The sequence below is a fragment of the Aethalodelphis obliquidens genome, unplaced genomic scaffold, assembly GCF_003676395.1.
Source record: "Aethalodelphis obliquidens isolate GAN/ISIS:26980383/991018 unplaced genomic scaffold, ASM367639v1 scaffold26, whole genome shotgun sequence".
Taxonomy (NCBI): domain Eukaryota; kingdom Metazoa; phylum Chordata; class Mammalia; order Artiodactyla; family Delphinidae; genus Aethalodelphis; species Aethalodelphis obliquidens.
In genome coordinates this window covers 18,714,956-18,729,052 of record NW_020837970.1, presented here as the reverse complement: position 1 = coordinate 18,729,052, position 14,097 = coordinate 18,714,956, and the positions used below count along the sequence as shown (strand labels likewise).

The 14,097-nt window shown below is 42.3% G+C and overlaps 1 protein-coding gene and 1 pseudogene across 1 annotated transcript; one reads left to right on the top strand and one right to left on the bottom strand.

Annotated features, from left to right (window-relative positions):
* Nucleotides 1-685: 685 nt before the first annotated feature.
* TMEM202 (transmembrane protein 202) lies at nt 686-10,297 on the bottom strand. The gene is made up of 5 exons (XM_027123537.1): nt 8,308-10,297; nt 7,802-8,057; nt 2,333-2,482; nt 1,636-1,767; nt 686-1,030 (listed from the first exon to the last, which is right to left on the bottom strand). Exons 1-5 carry the CDS (start codon nt 8,434-8,436, stop codon nt 834-836), a joined length of 864 nt encoding a protein of 287 aa, XP_026979338.1. The 5' UTR covers nt 8,437-10,297; the 3' UTR covers nt 686-833.
* A 300-nt stretch (nt 10,298-10,597) lies between these two features.
* LOC113629356 (NADH dehydrogenase (ubiquinone) complex I, assembly factor 6-like) lies at nt 10,598-11,585 on the top strand (annotated as a pseudogene).
* Nucleotides 11,586-14,097: the final 2,512 nt, after the last annotated feature.

Genomic DNA, 14,097 nt, shown 5'->3' with positions numbered 1-14,097 from the left:
AACATGGAAAAAATTTTAACTTTGTCCACGTATATACTTAGGCTGAAGAAAGTCCTTTAGCCTCATTTCGTTCAGTAAAACATAATCTAAGGAATCAAAAGAGTCATAGGCCTATCAAGAATCTGATTGAATGTATGGCCCTCTTCACAGAAAAGAGCATACACAAGTTTTGTATAGAATTTCAGAGAGTTTATGGATGCTTGGTTAACATAACCTCTAGCTTAGGGAGAAGCAGTTGGTTTACCTAATAGACTGTAAGGTTTTCAAATGACCGATCTTCATAAGAAGTGGGATGTCATGGATTCCCCAGAATCTACCCAGCACCTCTCACCTCCTTTGGGTGGTAGGTATTATCGCCATTGTTGTTCATTCCATTTCTGGTAATGATCGCCAATTAGATTCAACAATATTATTCAGATGCCTTCCATCCTGGGTATTCCCAAAGCCACACACGATAAAGAAAACTTCAAACAAAATTTGGTGACATTTTTCTACATTGACCATTCTGGTCTATGAAATCCCTGATGCCCAAAGAGAGCTCTGATCCACGCACTGCATCTATTGCTAGTTTCTTTCATTCATGACCCTAAACACTGATGTTTTCTTTTCGAAACTTTTTCTCGGGTGAGTTTTCATTATTTTCTTTATGACTACCATACATATTTTAGATGCAACATACACAAAGGACATTTCATCAGCTTTAATGCTCTCTCCTTCAGCAATATGGCCATGGTATTAGGAGAGTTTCCTCGAATCTGCACAATCATTCCCTACTCAGTTAGCTTCTCCTCCCCTGTTTTAAGACAGGAAGTAGTTGGGTTATCCTATCACCATCACAGTTCTGTACTTGATAGTTTTTTCTCTTCCTCACGTGTAGATTCTGTCTGAAACCCTGACTCAGCATCTTCAGCAGGCGGTACTGTAGTCACTGGACCAATCCCCAGCCTTGACTTGTCTATGGGAACTGCAGTGACATTTTGATCAAGGGGAGGAGATCTGGAAGTTATGTGGTTGAGGAAGGAGATAATCCCTAGGGGGAGAGAAGAATTCGAGGTGAGTTTCAAGAGACAGATGGCCTTTTGGCTTTTAAAATTCTAACTCATTCTTTAAATACTCAGCTCAAAATGCCTCTTTTCAGTGAAGCCAACCCTCCTTCCCCCAGCAGGCTTCCATTATCCTTCTGTGCTTCCATTTCATTATTGTACTTCTTACATGGTTGGAACAAAGCTAGAACCTCCTGGATGTAAATCATAGTTTCACTACTTTCTGTATTGTCTTAAGCAAGTTACTCAACCTGTCTGTGCCTCGGTTAGTGGTAGAACAGTTTACTAATTCTAACTTTTCAGACTCCAAAATCCATGCTTTTTGGCCACGTCATGCGGCATGCGGGATCTTAGTTCCCCAACCTGTGATCCAACCCGCACCCCCTTCAGTGGAAGCACAGAGTCTTAACCACTGGACCGCCAGGGAATTCCCAATCTGTGCTTTCTTTACCATACCACTCTGCTTCTAGATGTATAAGTGTTCTTAACAGGAACAGTTAGTGTTTCTATTTCTCTTAGATTCCACGTCCCTTCCAAGAAGTGATTTCCCCTTCTATCCTTCTAGCATAAAGCAGGGAGGGGACTGACTCACCAGCAAACGTGTATAAGAAGTCACTCCCCCAATTAATATGATAGGTCCATAGGAGATCTGATTCCATGGCATCTCTAGAATGCCAGTGAACCTGTGCCAGAAATAGGATGAGGCAGAGGAGCAAGCAGGAGGCTAGGAGCAGAAGAAAATACGTCATATCCCTTAGTGTCTTCAATCTGCCTCAACAGCCACCCCCAACTCTTCGTCTACTTCCAGACACCATATTGTATAGAAAGGATCAAGAAGATAAGAATTCAAGGACTGACCAAGGTGGGAGAGAGAAGGAGCCTGGCATAAGTTAACTAATGGATTTTTTTTGTTTTGTTTTGTTTTGTTTTTTTGCAGTACGCGGGCCTCTCACTGTTGTGGCCTCTCCCGTTGCGGAGCACAGGCTCCGGACGCGCAGGCTCAGCGGCCATGGCTCACGGGCCCAGCTGCTCCGCGGCATGTGGGGTCTTCCCGGCCCGGGGCACGAACCCGTGTCCCCTGCATCGGCAGGCGGACTCTCAACCACTGCACCACCAGGGAAGCCCACTAATGGATGTTTTATACAATAAGACAAGGCAGGTAGCTGGCAACTTGATGTAATAATGAAGAAGAGAAAAGGGACAAGAAAAAGAGGATGAAAGCCCACACAGAGGAACTATGTTCCCTCAACAATTTTACCATAGTATTACCCTGCCATCTAGGTCTGTACCTGAGATGAAGCTGAGCATGGATACCTTCAGATCCAAGTTAGGAGTCATTCTTCCTCTTCTAGGGAGGCAAGCTCTGAAGAGCCAGCCAAGAGCAACAAGTATGGTGAGGACAGAGATGAGGAAGAAGGCCCTGGAATATTGGAGGTAATCTGCCAAGGAGATGGAGAAAGGAAAGGCCTGGTTAGTCCAGTGGGGGACCTCTCCTTAAGAAAGCCAGACAGAGTCTTAGAGAAGGGAGTGAAGACGAAAGAGGATGAAGCTGAGCTTGCTATGTGGCATCCGGGGCACAAATAAGGATCTTCTTTCCCAGCTCTTCATTGATACTTGGAATTTTTCACTATGAAGGCAAAACCTTCACTGTAGAACTAAAGGTACTATACATATAGTTCTGGGTACATTAACACATTAACTTAGATGTAAACTAGCTTATAAGAGGTGTGACTCTAACATCACAACACAAATTTAACCTTTTTCTTGCTCCTAATTCTAATTCTAAAAGTAATACATGTTCAATATAAGCATTGGAGAGACTAGAAAAGTACCAAGAAGCAGCAGGAATATCAGCCACAGTCCCACTATCCAAAGACAACCGTTGTTAGCATTTTATTTGGCTTCTTTCTGGTATTTTTCTATCCTCTGTACACAGTGGATATGATACTGAATTTCGTGATTTTTAAGAGGACTATATGGTAAGATTTTCCCTAGATCACCTGCTGTAAACATCATATTTAATAGCTACAAGATAGTCTATCATATCAACACACTTTGCTTAATGATTTTATCGTTGTTGGAGTTTGTTTCTATTTGTTTTTTCTCTTTCAAATGTATCTGGCGTGTACAGTCCCTGTCAGCCTGTGACTATAAAATGAAGTCATATTTACCTGAACTCCCATACTGTAATGATTTCAAGACCCAATTTACTGGACTGCAGGAATTTAACACCCCACAAATATCTCCTTTTTTTTCCTGAGAGTCTCTCAAGGTCCCGTCTCACATGTGTTTGAGGACAGGTCTGCTAAAGTTATTTTGCTCCAATGCCCTTACCCTAGTGCCACAACACTCCTTCTCTCTCTTATCTCTTGGCTCCAGAGCTCTGCTCTCTTTGGCAGAAGAGGGAGCATGCCAGCCCATACTTTTGGCTACCATATCCCTAACATGGAATAGATCCTTCCCTTGACTTCCCCAGCAATGTTTTACAGATTTAAGAAATAGAGTAACTTACAATTACACGTAGATGTATGTTTCTGAGATACCACGGATCCGCCACTATCTTCAATATCCTTTATAGCAGGGGTCCCCAACCCCCGGGCACCTGTTAGGAACCAGGCCACACAGCAGGTGGTGAGCAGCAGACGAGCAAGCGAAGCTTCATCTGCCGCTGCCCATCGCTCACGTTACCGCCTGAACCATTCCCCCCCTCGAAAAATTGTCTTCCACGAAACCGGTCTCTGATGTCAAAAAGGTTGGGGACCGCTGCTTTATAGGGTGCCTCCTGGTCTAGCTTATTTTCTGTCTCAGTGTAACAAGAGCCAGGTCATCCCTACCACTGAAAGTTCTCTAAGCACTTCAATGTCTAAGAATCCAAGTCCATCTTCCAAGTAACCCAGAGAGAAGAGTACCAAGCTTATCCCAGTTGACAAACTGCCTCTTAAGTTTTATTTTGTTCTCTAGAACACATCACTGGCTAACACAATCGATAACAGTAATTTCCATTAAGAGAAACCACACTCCTACCCACAGAGGTCAGGTGTTATGTGGCCCCAACAAGTTAGCCACATTAAAACATGATAACCCAAGGGCAGCACGTTTTCTGAAAACTGGGTCATTCAGAATTAGCCAGTCAGAACCATCAGCCTAGACCGAGCTGCATGAAGCCCAGTGTGATAGGTATCTTTTGCAGTATTGAGCCCCCAGTCCCCCATGGGCCTTAGCAGTCCCTGTCTAGAGCCCTGGATCCTTGCCTATAGATCCCTTGACTATAGCTAGTAGGACCAAGGAAGGGTACCAATTTAACTCTGATCCTTGGATATCTGGATTTGGGACTGACTGATGTTAATTTCCTCTTTTGCTTGCTTGAACCAAGAAGATATAAAGCTAGCCTGGTATATCCCCTTTTTCAGGCACTTACATACTAATAAACAGGAAAAGCTGAGCTGTAGAGATAAAATAAAGCATAAACAAAGTTGAGTGACAAAGGAGCTCTGGAGAGACTGAGTGACTGTCTGGCTTGATTTTCTTTGCCTGAGATCACAGCCTCTTCTGGAATTCCCTGAGGTCCAGAAAACTTCCTGCCTTTGGGAGTCTATGAGATGCTTCTGAGTCATTATAAAGAAGTTCGCTCTTTAGCTTATGCTATTTCAAATGGGTTCTGATATTTAGAAAACAAAAGAGTACTAAGATATCCAGTCCAACTCCTGTCTAAGATATGTTACAGTCCAGTCTTTCTTCTATCATGAGGGGAAGAATGGACCTTCACGTTCTTCTTACAATCTTCTCAGTCTTAGCTGCTCACCTCCTGAAAACCCCATAAACAAGATCACTCACACGTCCACAGGAACAACTAAATATCTGCAGCATAGTACAGTCTAACGCCTCAAAGGAACCAAGTCTACCAGTCATAATGATATGCAAAAAATTATCTAACCAAACTAACTAAACACTTACCTTCAGAGTCTAAAACGGCTGCATTTGGCTAACTTCATAGTCTTTTAAAATTCATGTAACAAAACAAAACAAAGGTCTGAAAGGTGAATTCAAGCCTCTACCTCCTGTAAGAGCAAATCCTATTTCAGCTTTTAAACAGCAATCTTTATAGCAGCTTACCCATTAATAAAAGGCCTTACTTGTATGTCTCAGTAAGAATAGAAAAGATCCTGGATGGATACCCAGAACCCTGGAGAGGAAGCTTTGAAATCTTCTTAGTATTTAGATTCCCTTGTAACCAGTTGGTACATCAGAATAAATCATCCCTACATAGCCTGTGGGTGTTTATTGTGTGATGGTTCCTGGGGTCCTGGCTCTGGACCAAAGACCTATGCTTTCTTCCCCACCCTCTGCAAAAAAGACAGTTCAAGTTACTCTCTGTGGCAACACATTCTTTTACATTATGGTCTGATCTCACCTATGCTATGGGGGAAATTAGCAGAAAGGTCTGTTCCATGCTGTGACCTAGTAGTAAAAGTGAAGGATGGTGTCCTTTACTCCCATCCTTTCTTCATCCCATTACCAATAGCTACGGCACAGAGGCTATCAGTTATCTAGAACCAGGGGAAGACAGAGGCAGAGGAACAATGGCCTGAAGTAAGTCCAGGACAGAGGAACATAAGCACACATGTACTTGAGCCCACTTGAGATAGCCCCAGTGAAAGTCTCAGAAATGACTGGGGGGGCTTCCCTGGTGGCACAGTGGTTAAGGATCCACCTGCCAATGCAGGGGACAGGGACACAGGTTCAAGCCCTGGTCCGGGAAGATTCCACATGCCACAGAGCAACTAAGCCCTTGTGCCACAGCTACTGAGCCTGCGTGCTCCAACTACTGAAGCCCGTGCGCCTAGAGGCCATGCCCCGCAACAAGACAAGCCACCACAGTGAGAAGCCCGCGCACCACAACAAACAGTAGGCCCTGCTCTCTGAAAATAGAGAAAGCCCCCGCGCAGGAATGAAGACCTAATGCAGCCAATAAATAAATTTATTTAAAAAAAAAGAAAAGAAATGACTGGGGACTCCATGGGAGAGGGGGCTAAATTCTTGCAATCCAGTAGGTAAAAGTCTGAAGTTCTTAAACTTGGGCAATAATCTATTTGGACAATAGTAACATATTATTGTTACAGGCTGATGAGGCCTGGACATACTGATTATATTTGGGGAGTTCCTTATGAGATCTGTATTGCAGACTGATAACTGACCCTAGAATTAGGACTAGTTAACACTGGAAACAGGGTGGATGCTTGACTTACAATTGTGTACTTAAGGACTCACTTAGTTGACATTCTCCAAACGATTAACAGTTGGCTTCACAGGTGAATTTAAGGCTCCAAGAAATAAACTGCTTTAAGTGACAACATTTCAAGATTCTGACTCATTAAAGACTTAAATAATAATCTCAAGGCCTGAGGTTTAGCCTGGGTTACATAAATATAATTGCAGCTTAATTTTTAGGCCTATATCTCTCACTCCATTTCTCTAGAAATGGAATCAGTGAGTGTAAATCTCTGAATGCACATAATCATATTGCTTTGGTTGTTCCTATTTATGTGTCCTCTGTGTGTATGGGAGTGTGCAGCGTTGTGTATTACCATTTACAGATCTCTTTTAATGTCATGGCTGAAAAATCCTATCTCATCGTTCATTTGATTTGCCATTCTTTAATGGCTGACTGAGGTTGAAGTCATTTTTCCCATGTTTATTAGATATCTGTAGTTTCCGTTTTGTGAATTGTTTATAAAAAATTTATTTATTGGGGTATTCGTCTTTTTTGTAATAATAATTTGTATATAATATATATATAAATATTAAGGCCATTAACCTTTTATCTTTCATATTTGTTGCAATTACTTTCTCTAGTTTTTATTTTCAGTTGAAGATGCAGCTGAATTCTCTGCCTGCCTTGGAGTTTAGTTTCTTCCGAAGATCTCACTTTACGATCCCGCTCCTTAGTTCCAAATACAAAGCGTGAGCCCAGGCCAAATAAGTGATGCTCCACTTCAGGGTTGGGCCTAGGTCCCCCCTCCCCCCAAATCTGGGACTCCTGTTTATCTAAGAAGTGAAATAAACACTTGACTCATGTATGTTTTCTTTCGCAATACCTGTTCTTTGTGTAAATGTTTCTCTTGCGGATGTTGGGGAAACCCTTTAGTGTAGTTTTAGCTTTCCTGTAAGTCTTAGTTCTGGTTGAAAAACCTCATGCATATGGTATCTTCTAGCCCCAGACATTTATTTTTAAATATTATGTGTTGCAACTTCAGATTTACTTAAATTCACATAAAATTTGACAATTTAGTCTCTAAATAGCTGGCATTTGTTATACTACATATCTGACATGCATTTAACTTCTCTTCTGTTGCTAGCATAAGAACAAACTGACCTTGAAAGTTAAATCTGATGGAGGTTGAGACACTTTGCTCTATCTCCCAGCTATGATCAATCACTTCTGTTTCTGCGAACCACATTAGAATAACAATCTCTTTGCATCACAGGAACAGATCATAAATGACAAACGAGTTCTTCCCAGAGGGTAAAGAGACTATCAACTCATAACTTGGGAGAGGAAACAACCTGGGGTAGGAGGGAGAAAGGGTACACCAAGGACACCAAAGAGAAGAACAGCCATGTTCACAGTCTGGCTGAGATCCCTCCTAGACTTGGAGAGGTGAGGGGCAAAAGATCTTGGAGGAAGAAAGATGAAGGGCCATTGTGGCAGAAAACTCTGGAACTGTGGGGCCTGTGGCATTCAATTTAGTGGCACTCACAGGGTGGCTTGGGTGTGTGGCTCCAGCACAGCTCATGGTTGCATGAGATCCAGAGTCCTGCGTAGAGCTCAAGGCCATTGTTGATCACCAGGAACTGCACCCAGTTCAGTGGGGACATGCAGATCAGCGTTAGGAGGCTAAAGCCACAGAGGCTGCCACAGAACATTCGGATGTAGGTGTGTGTCTGATCCACGTGCTGCTGCAGCCTCTGGGGTGGCATCGAGGCACTCGGATGTTGGTTGGTGGGGAGGGTAGGCTACAAGGATGAGGGATGAGGGAGATATTGCCTACCCAAAAAGATAACCCTTGACCCCCAGGGTCTCCTGCTCTTTTCTGCCTCAAGTACCCCCACGTGTGTTCGATTGGTGGATAGCTTTCCCTACCCCTTCTATAAAAAACAAACATTTCTGGGTCATCTTTTCCCTATCTTTAGGACACTCTGTCTAGACCCGCCTTTAAACAAGTCCTCTTCTTCCCATCTGAACTACAATTGGGTACCTCCTCACCCTTTGGTATTTCCGGTACCCCTTGACTTTGGGAACCTTGGGACAGTAGAAGGTAAAGGTTAATTGCTCCTTCCTCTCCATCTTGGCAGCCAGTTTACGTTCTAACTGCCACGGAACTTGTCTCAGCATGTCCTCATACACACGGACAGAATCCAAAGGGGTTGGAAAGTGGGATCTATGGATCCCATTTCTGCTTCATACTCTGGGTCTGGTCAGACCAGGAAGAAATCGTCACGTTCTAAGCATGTGCATGTATGTGTGATGCTCTTCACCCTCCTTCTCGGACTCCTCCTAACTCCTTTATTAAATAAATCCACAAATATTTTGTCACCAGTTGCTGTGTGTCAGTCAGGCTTTGTGATAGGTCCTGGGACATAAAGATAAATAAGACATAGTTCCCTAAAAGCAAATAAAAAAGGATAACTCTGATGTCTCCAGGACTCAATAGTTTGTGGTTATAATTTAAGATTATATGATCTTAATCTACCAAGATATATAAATACAAATATGTTTATGTATATAGATATATCTCAGCAGCCCAGAATTCATGTTCTTGCCCCAGTTTTAAGTGGAAGACCCCAGGTGTGTCTCATAGTTGGAAGAACCAGTCTGTCAGCCATAGGCCTTCATTCGGCATCCACCTTTGTTTTCCTTTTTTGCTCTGGTTCCCCCTCTTCAATACCCTCTACCCATGAAGCCATTCAAGGGTACAGCCTCTGCCAAGGCCACTGCTGACACAGGGCCTGTAAAAATGCCAGTATCCCTATCCCAGGGGGCTACCAGCCAACGTGCAGAAGGCTACCCCCTCAAGATAATGCAGCAGAGTTGGGTTCTGTGTGGAAGTGAAGAGGTTGATACAGAGAACAGAACGTTTAGCACTGTCAGAGGGAAATTAGGGAAGGTTTACTGGAAAAGACAATGTCTTAGCTGGATTTTAAAGGAATTTGACAAATAAACAAGTGGAAGGGAATGTGAAACAAAGAGAATAGTATGTCTCAAGGCAGAAAGCCATGAACACCATGAAGTTCTCAGGGCACTAGAAGCAGGGTGGTTCTACTGGGTGCAAAATCAAAGATGAGGATTGAGGGTTGTGTATAGAGGTACGGGCTAGATCACAAAGAGTCTTATGCCATGCTATGCAATTATATTGTGAAGTTTTAATTGCTGGAATACTCTAGCCCTACTGGCATGATTACAAGAAAGATTTTGCAGCTGCATCAAACTGACTTGTACGGCATATCTGTTAGATACACGTGTATGGCTAGAGAGCTAACATAGGCTGTGAATAGACAGGCCTGTGTTTCCATCCTGGTTGAGCACTTACTTAGTTCCGACACTTACTGGCCAAGTTCCTTTGGGAAATTTCCTTAACCTCACTGAACTTCAGTTCCCTCATTTCTAAAACTGGGATAATAATCATTCCTGTCTCATAGAATTAATGTGAAGATGAAATGAGATAACACACATAACGCTCTTAGCACAGTGCCTTCATAACTGCACAATAAATATTATTATTGATGGATATTGATATTATTGATAAATATACTATCAATGGTGAGCAATTAATACGTGCTTGCTAAATACTATCTATTATTATTATGTTTTAACTGTCTTTCCAAGATTGCTCGAGCATGGCCTTGGCACAGGCCACCGTGAGATAGATGAAATACTCGTGTTAATGGAAAGGATGCGTCACCCCTCACCCCTCTAGTAGCAGCACTAAACAAGCACATTACCAAAGGGATGATACTGATGTAAGGAGGTCATTTTGTGAACAGTGTCTGATTTGGCAAATGATGCAACCCTCTGGCTATTAAAGGAATAGGTCAGGCACCATTCAACTCCCAGGCCTATTTCAAGGCCTATTTCAGCACTACCAAAAAGGCAGATGTTCAGGCCAGCTTGGAACTTGCTAGGGCCTGGGATGCATATGACAAAACAAGCATTTATTCACATCTTATGGCTGTGTATATTGTGATTCACCTACTTTAAAAAGCAATTTGGGGGCTTCCCTGGTGGCGCAGTGGTTGGGAGTCCGCCTGCCGATGCAGGGGACACCGGTTCGTGCCCCGGTCCGGGAGGATCCCACATGCAGCGGAGCGGCTGGGCCAGTGAGCCATGGCCGCTGAGCCTGTGCGTCCGGAGCCTGTGCTCTGCAGTGGGAGAGGCCACAACAGTGAGAGGCCTGCGTACCACAAAAAAAAAAAAAAAAAAAAAAAAAAAAGCAATTTGGGGTCCCCAGTCTGTGCCACCACCTCCGCTTCCAGGCCGGTGGTGCCCCAGGGGAAGCATGGCCGTGGACAGTGGACCGAGTGCTTTGAGCACAGAATGATACTGTGTGGAGATGCTGCAGAAACAATATCATGATGGCTATTTATGTTCCCTGCTGCTCCCTGCAGAATCCCAAAGCTCTGCTCTTGCATTGAGGGCCTTCGATGTGGAACTGGCTCAGGCTGATTAAAGACTCAGCCTCTGAGAAAACAATTGGACTGATGTGAATGCAGTTTTGAAAAAAAAACTGTGGACTAAATATACTGTGATAATCCGCCCCATCAGCCTGTGGCTATTGAACTGCAGCAGGTCTGCACACCAGCAGAGCAGGGGCCCCAGACTGACTTCACAGAGCCCCAGGAAGATGGAAAGCCAGGGCCCCACATGAGGGACTGAGAAGAAAAAGTCGATGGGAAGCTGCTGTCAAAAGACATAATCTGACCAAAAAATGGCTTCTCCAAATCATCGATGAAGGAGAAAAAAGTTTGGATGACACTGCATATCATAATACACAGAAACTGTACAGTTATGCAGAAAACACACAGAGCTCTCTTCCTTATTTAAGACTAGAAGTACTGGGTATAAAGGATCTTGGTGCAGGTCATGCCACAAGTCACCCTGGAAAAGCACAAGGAATTGTCATATACGTAAGAGCAATGTCCTATCATAGTGGCCGAAAAACGGTGTTCCTTCCCTCAGATATTTGTGTGTTTGACAAATACAGCACATGGTGTTTCACAAGAGGGTTTTCTACAGAAGAACCAATGATAAAAATGTGAGAGACATAATATACGTCATTACTAGCCGGGCATATTTGTACTTAAAGCATGCTAGGTCCTTCCACAAAGTGAAAGTGAAAACTTCCTGCCTTTCTTCAGGATGCTTTGGAGGACTATTTAAAGAAAATTCAATAGGTGGATTTTGATATATTCTACCCATCTTGATAGCAGAAAAATACATTACTTCCATTATCTTTGTATACTCAGTCATAGAGAAAAAGATATTAAAATAATTTTATGGTACTGAAAAAAAAAAGCAATTTTGGTTAGAAAAAACGTAATGTAACATCTTTGTGATCTTGAAGTAGACCAAGATTTTTTCTTTTTTTAAACAGGACACAAGGGACTTCCCTGGCGGTCCAGTGGTAAAGAATCCGCCTTCCAATGCAGGGGACACGGGTTAGATCCCTGGTTGGGGAACTAAGATCCCCCATGCTGTGGGGCAACTAAGCCTGCGCGCCACAACTACTGAGCCCCAATGCCTCAACGAGAGAGCCCACGTGCTGCAAACTACAGAGCCCACGTGCTCTGGAACCTGCACACCACAACCAGAGAGAGAAAACCTGCATGCCACAACTAGAGAGAAGCCCATGCACTGCAACAAAGAGTCCACATGCCGCAACTAAGACCCAACACAGCCAAGAAAGGAAGGAAGGAAGGAAGGAAGGAAGGAAGGAAGGAAGGAAGGAAGAAAGGCTAGCTATCAAAGCCTTATTTAAACAGGACATGAAAAAGCATTAACCAGAAAGGAAAATTTTGATAAATTGAATTATGCTGAACTTAAGAACTTCTGTTCACCGGAGATACCATTGAGAGAGTAGAAAGACAATCCACAGAGTGGGGTAAGATACTGCAACGTTTATATCTAACAAAGGGCTTGTAGCAAGAATATATTAAGAACTCTTACAAATCAATAGGAAAGAAAACAACCTACTAGGAGAATGAGCGAAGTCCTTAATTAATGCTTTGCGAGACATCAAAATGGGCAATAAACATATAAAAAGGTGCTCAATTTCATTAGTCATCAGGGAAATGCAAATTAAAACCACAATGCAATATCACTACACTTCCATCAGAATGGCTCAAATGAAAAAGTATTGGAAAGTATGTGGAGCAACTGGAACTCTCATACTCTTCTTTTGGTAGTGTAAATTGGTAGAATCACATTGAAAAACTACTTGACAGTATCTGCTGGAGCTGAATAAACACATGCCCTTTTCAATGTACGTAGGTACGCAAAAGAAAAGTGTCCTTATGTCCACCAAAAGACATGTATAGTGCTCCCAGCAACACTTTTTATAATAGCCCCAAACTGGGAACTACCCAGTTGCCCAGCAGCAGAAGAATGGAAAATTGTGGTACATTCATACAAGGAAATACTATACAGCAATATGAGTAATCTACAAGCACATGAAGTATGGATAAATCTCATAAACGTAATGCTGAGCAAAACAAGCCAGACACAAAAGAGTACATATGTATGATTCCACTCAAATGAAGGGCAAACCTGGCAAATCAGTGTTGTCAGAAGTCAGAAATACCCTTGGGAGGAAAATGACTAAGGACTAGGAGGGGACATGCAAGGGACTTTTGGGGTGTTGGAGATGTTCTATTTCTTGATCTGGCCACTGATTACCAGAGTTCTATATTTATGCTATACTTTAACAAAGAGTTAAAAAAATTAGATACATATATCGAGAATCTTTTTTTAAGTGAAGAATCTTAAAAATGTATCTTTTGTCTTGGTAATTTCACCTCTAGGAATCTATAAAATCAATATTTTATTGTTATAGCTTATTTATATAACCTTATCTACTAGGAACTGTGCTAGGTGCTTTACATACATTAACTCACTTTTTTTAAAAAATAAATTTATTTATTTATTTATTTTGGTTGCGTTGGGTCTTCGTTGCATCTTCGTTGCTGCATACAGGCTCTCTCTAGTTGCAGTGAGTGGGGGCCACTCTTCGTTGCGGTGCGTGGGCTTCTCGTGGCGGTGGCTTCTTTTGCTGCGGAGCATGGGCTCTAGTCGTAGTTGTGGCTCGCAGGCTCTAGAGTGTAGGCTCAGTAGTTGTGGCACACGGGCTTAGTTGCTCCGCAGCATGTGGGATCTTCCCGGACCAGGGCCCAAAACCATGTCCCCTGCATTGGCAGGCGGATTCTTAACCACTGCGCAAACAGGGAAGCCCTGATTAGACAGTTTTATTAAGGATAGTGGGCATGCTTATCTTACTCTTGACTTTAGTGGAATGAACTCTATTGCTTTTTGTTTCATATGTACATTCATTTTCATGTTAAAAAAGTTTCATTCTATTTCTATTTCATCAAGATTTCTAATTTAGAATAGCTGTATCAAAGACCATATGGTCTTTTCTTTTTAACCTATTTAACATAAACATTGCCTTAGTATGTTTCATATTGTTTAACTAGTTTTGCATTCCTGTAGTAAAATATGTTTGGACAGGATATATTAATCTTCTGATATACTTCTAGGAGTATTTGTTTTTATAGTTGGCCCAAGAAGTACTTAGAATTTTAAAAGTATATCTACATGTTTAGATTTGTTTCTTCCCCTTAATTTTGATACATTATGGTCAAAGAACATGTCCTATAAGAATTCAAAAAAGTAATGTTTGCCTTTTTGCCAGTTTTTCTAAATGTCCTGCGGACATTTAATAACAACTTATGAGACACAAAATTTTAAATGTATTTCTGGGGGATATAAGTTTTTAAACCTATT